The sequence below is a fragment of the Dendronephthya gigantea genome, unplaced genomic scaffold, assembly GCF_004324835.1.
Source record: "Dendronephthya gigantea isolate DGI-Jeju-01 unplaced genomic scaffold, DenGig_1.0 001167F, whole genome shotgun sequence".
NCBI lineage: Eukaryota > Metazoa > Cnidaria > Anthozoa > Malacalcyonacea > Nephtheidae > Dendronephthya > Dendronephthya gigantea.
In genome coordinates this window covers 1-2,884 of record NW_021164177.1, presented here as the reverse complement: position 1 = coordinate 2,884, position 2,884 = coordinate 1, and the positions used below count along the sequence as shown (strand labels likewise).

At 44.6% G+C, this 2,884-nt stretch overlaps 1 protein-coding gene across 1 annotated transcript; it reads left to right on the top strand.

Annotated features, from left to right (window-relative positions):
- The first annotated feature begins 1,229 nt into the window (after positions 1-1,229).
- On the top strand, positions 1,230-1,565 carry LOC114545086 (putative uncharacterized protein ART2). The gene has a single exon (XM_028563462.1). The coding sequence runs from the start codon at positions 1,230-1,232 to the stop codon at positions 1,563-1,565; it is 336 nt and encodes a 111-aa protein (XP_028419263.1).
- The last annotated feature ends 1,319 nt before the right edge of the window (positions 1,566-2,884 follow it).

The following is a 2,884-nucleotide window of genomic DNA, read 5'->3' as shown; positions in this document are numbered from 1 at the left end:
CAGAATATTAGACCAGCAGTTCATTTTAATCAGGTCAAAACATTTGAAACCAATTGTCCAAAATAGCAATTTTTTCCTTATATCAGATTAAAAACCAATGCGGCTTGGTTTGTTGTAATGATTGTACTCATTCCAATTACAAGACTACAAAAAAGCCCTGTATTAGTGCGGGTTGACTGGGCACTTTGTCGAACATGTTCGGGAGACATCGAGTTTTTCCCCTCTTAGTGCGGGTTGACTGGGCACTTTGTCGAACATGTTGGGAGACCTCGAGTTGTCCCCTCTTAGTGCGGGTTGACTGGGCACTTTGTCGAACATGTTCGGGAGACATCGAGTTGTTCCCCTCTTAGTGCGGGTTGACTGGGCACTTTGTCGAACATGTTCCGGAGACATCGAGTTCTTCCCCTCTTAGTGCGGGTTGACTTGGCACTTTGACTTGGCATGTTTGGAAGACCTCGATTCCTTCGCCTCTTGGTAGCGATCTAAATCGCCACTTTTTTAACATGTTCAAGAGAACTCGTTTTCCTCTCATCTTAGTACGGTTCGAAAGTGCGACTTTTCCGAACATGTTCGAGAGACCTATAGTTGTTTGCCTCTTCTGCCGGTTATGTTCGAGAGACATCGATATGCTCCCCCTTCTCCTGAACATGTTCGGGAGACCTCGAGTTGTTGGCTTTTTTGCGGATATGTTCGACTGCTCCGAGGATGTGTGAGTGTCGGAAAAAAAAGAAACAAATCGTAGAACAAGGGCTTAATCTCAGCAGATCGTAGCAACAAGGCTACTCTACTGCTTACAATACCCCGTTCTTATATTTAAGTCATCTGCAAATGATTTAGCTCTGGAAAATTTAGATTTTGATCGTTGCAGTGCTTTGGAGCATTGTCCGCTCCGTGGGCACGTTGTGACGCAGGAGGCGCGAATGATCGCGTCTCTATTCGTGTTCGCTTAAGTTGTCCAGAGAAAAGGAATCGTCGCGTTCTAGCACGGATTCTCATTTAGAGGCGTTCAATCATAATCCAACAGATGGTAGCTTCGCACCATTGTCTTTTCAGGCAAGTGCATGAGCTATTTGTCTGAATCTGCGGTTCCTCTCGTACTGAGCAGAATTACTATTGCAACAACCATTCAACAGTAGGGTAAAACTAACCTGTCTCACGACGGTCTAAACCCAGCTCACGTTCCCTATTGGCGGGTGAACAATCCGACGCTTGGTGAATTCTGCTTCGCAATGATAGGAAGAGCCGACATCGAAGAATCAAAAAGCAACGTCGCTATGAACGCTTGGCTGCCACAAGCCAGTTATCCCTGTGGTAACTTTTCTGACACCCCTAGCTTAAAACTCGTGAAGACTAAGGGATCGACAGGCCATGCTTTCACAGTTTGTATTCATACTGAAAATCAAAATCAAGTGAGCTTTTGCCCTTTTGCTCTACATGAGATTTCCGTTCTCATTGAGCTCACCATAGGACACTTGCGTTATCATTTGACAGTCATGCCGCCCCAGCCAAACTCCCAACCTGACAGTGTCTTTGGCTCGGATCAACCGGCAGAAGAGCGATCTTAATGCTAAAAAGTGGACGTTGAGGTCCAGCTCCGCTTAACCGAATAAGTAAAAAATGATAAGAGTAGTGGTATTTCACCGGCTGATTGCTCCTTCCACTTATTCTACACCTCTCATGTTTTTTCACAGAGTCAGACTAGAGTCAAGCTCAACAGGGTCTTTTTTCCCCGCTGTTGCTGCCAAGCCCGTTCCCTTAACTGTGGTTTCGCTAGATAATAAATAGTGACAGTGGGAATCTCATTAATGCGCGTCACTAATTAGATGACGAGGCATTTGGCTATTAAATACATTTAATAAATTCTTCAATAGATAAATGTACATTTGGGCATGAGATTGCAGCCCTCACAATTAAATAATTATACACAATATAAAAAAATATATATACATATGCAGCTGTAGAATTGTTTATATGATTTCTATTCACAAATATTATAAGTAGAGTTTAGCGTTAAATAAGTGTCTCAATATATGTATTCTTTCAGTCCGATTTGTCTCCAGTTCATTCCTCCAAACTCAAAGCCTCATCCCAATTTGTTGTCTCCGATCTGTAAGTTCCTTTCTTGAAGTCCAGCCAAATTTTATAGCCCTTCTCCATCACTATAACACTAAGTATCTCTATTTCAAACATATTAAACCCAAACTTATCAGATAAAAGGTTGTAAGACGGTTTAGCGATGGCACCCCTCCAATTAAAACTAATCGAGGAGAAGTTTACCTCCGCTGCTCCGCTCACTCCCTGCACCCAGTTGCGGACATGCTCATTATTAGTAGCTAACTTTCCTCGAGTGCACATCCTCCAGGTCCGCGTTATCGGCTGACACAGTGACATCGACCACAAAGCAAGTGCCATTGCAATTCCAGACCAGCAGGTCAGGACGTCTTATGCCAGCAGGTGTTGGAATAGGAAAGTCATAGTTACTCCCGCCGTTTACCCGCGCTTGGATGAATTACTTCACTTTGACATTCAGAGCACAGGGCAGAAATCACATTGCGTCAACACCAGTCACCAGCCATCGCAATGCTTTGTTTTAATTAAACAGTCGGATTCCCCTTGTCCGTTCCAGTTCTCAGTTGTTTGTTAATCGCCTGCTGAATCGACCTGACGGTCACAGCTGAGTCAATCCACCCGAAGTCCCTTCGCAGTCCGACTTCGACGCCCAGCAAGCCACGCATCTCCGTCAGCCCACGCCGAGTCCTCGCGCTTCAAGTCCTAGCCAGACAGACCCAACCCTTAGAGCCAATCCTTTTCCCGAAGTTAAGAAACTATTTTGCCGACTTCACTTACCTACATTGTTCTATCAACTAGAGGCTGCTCACCTTGG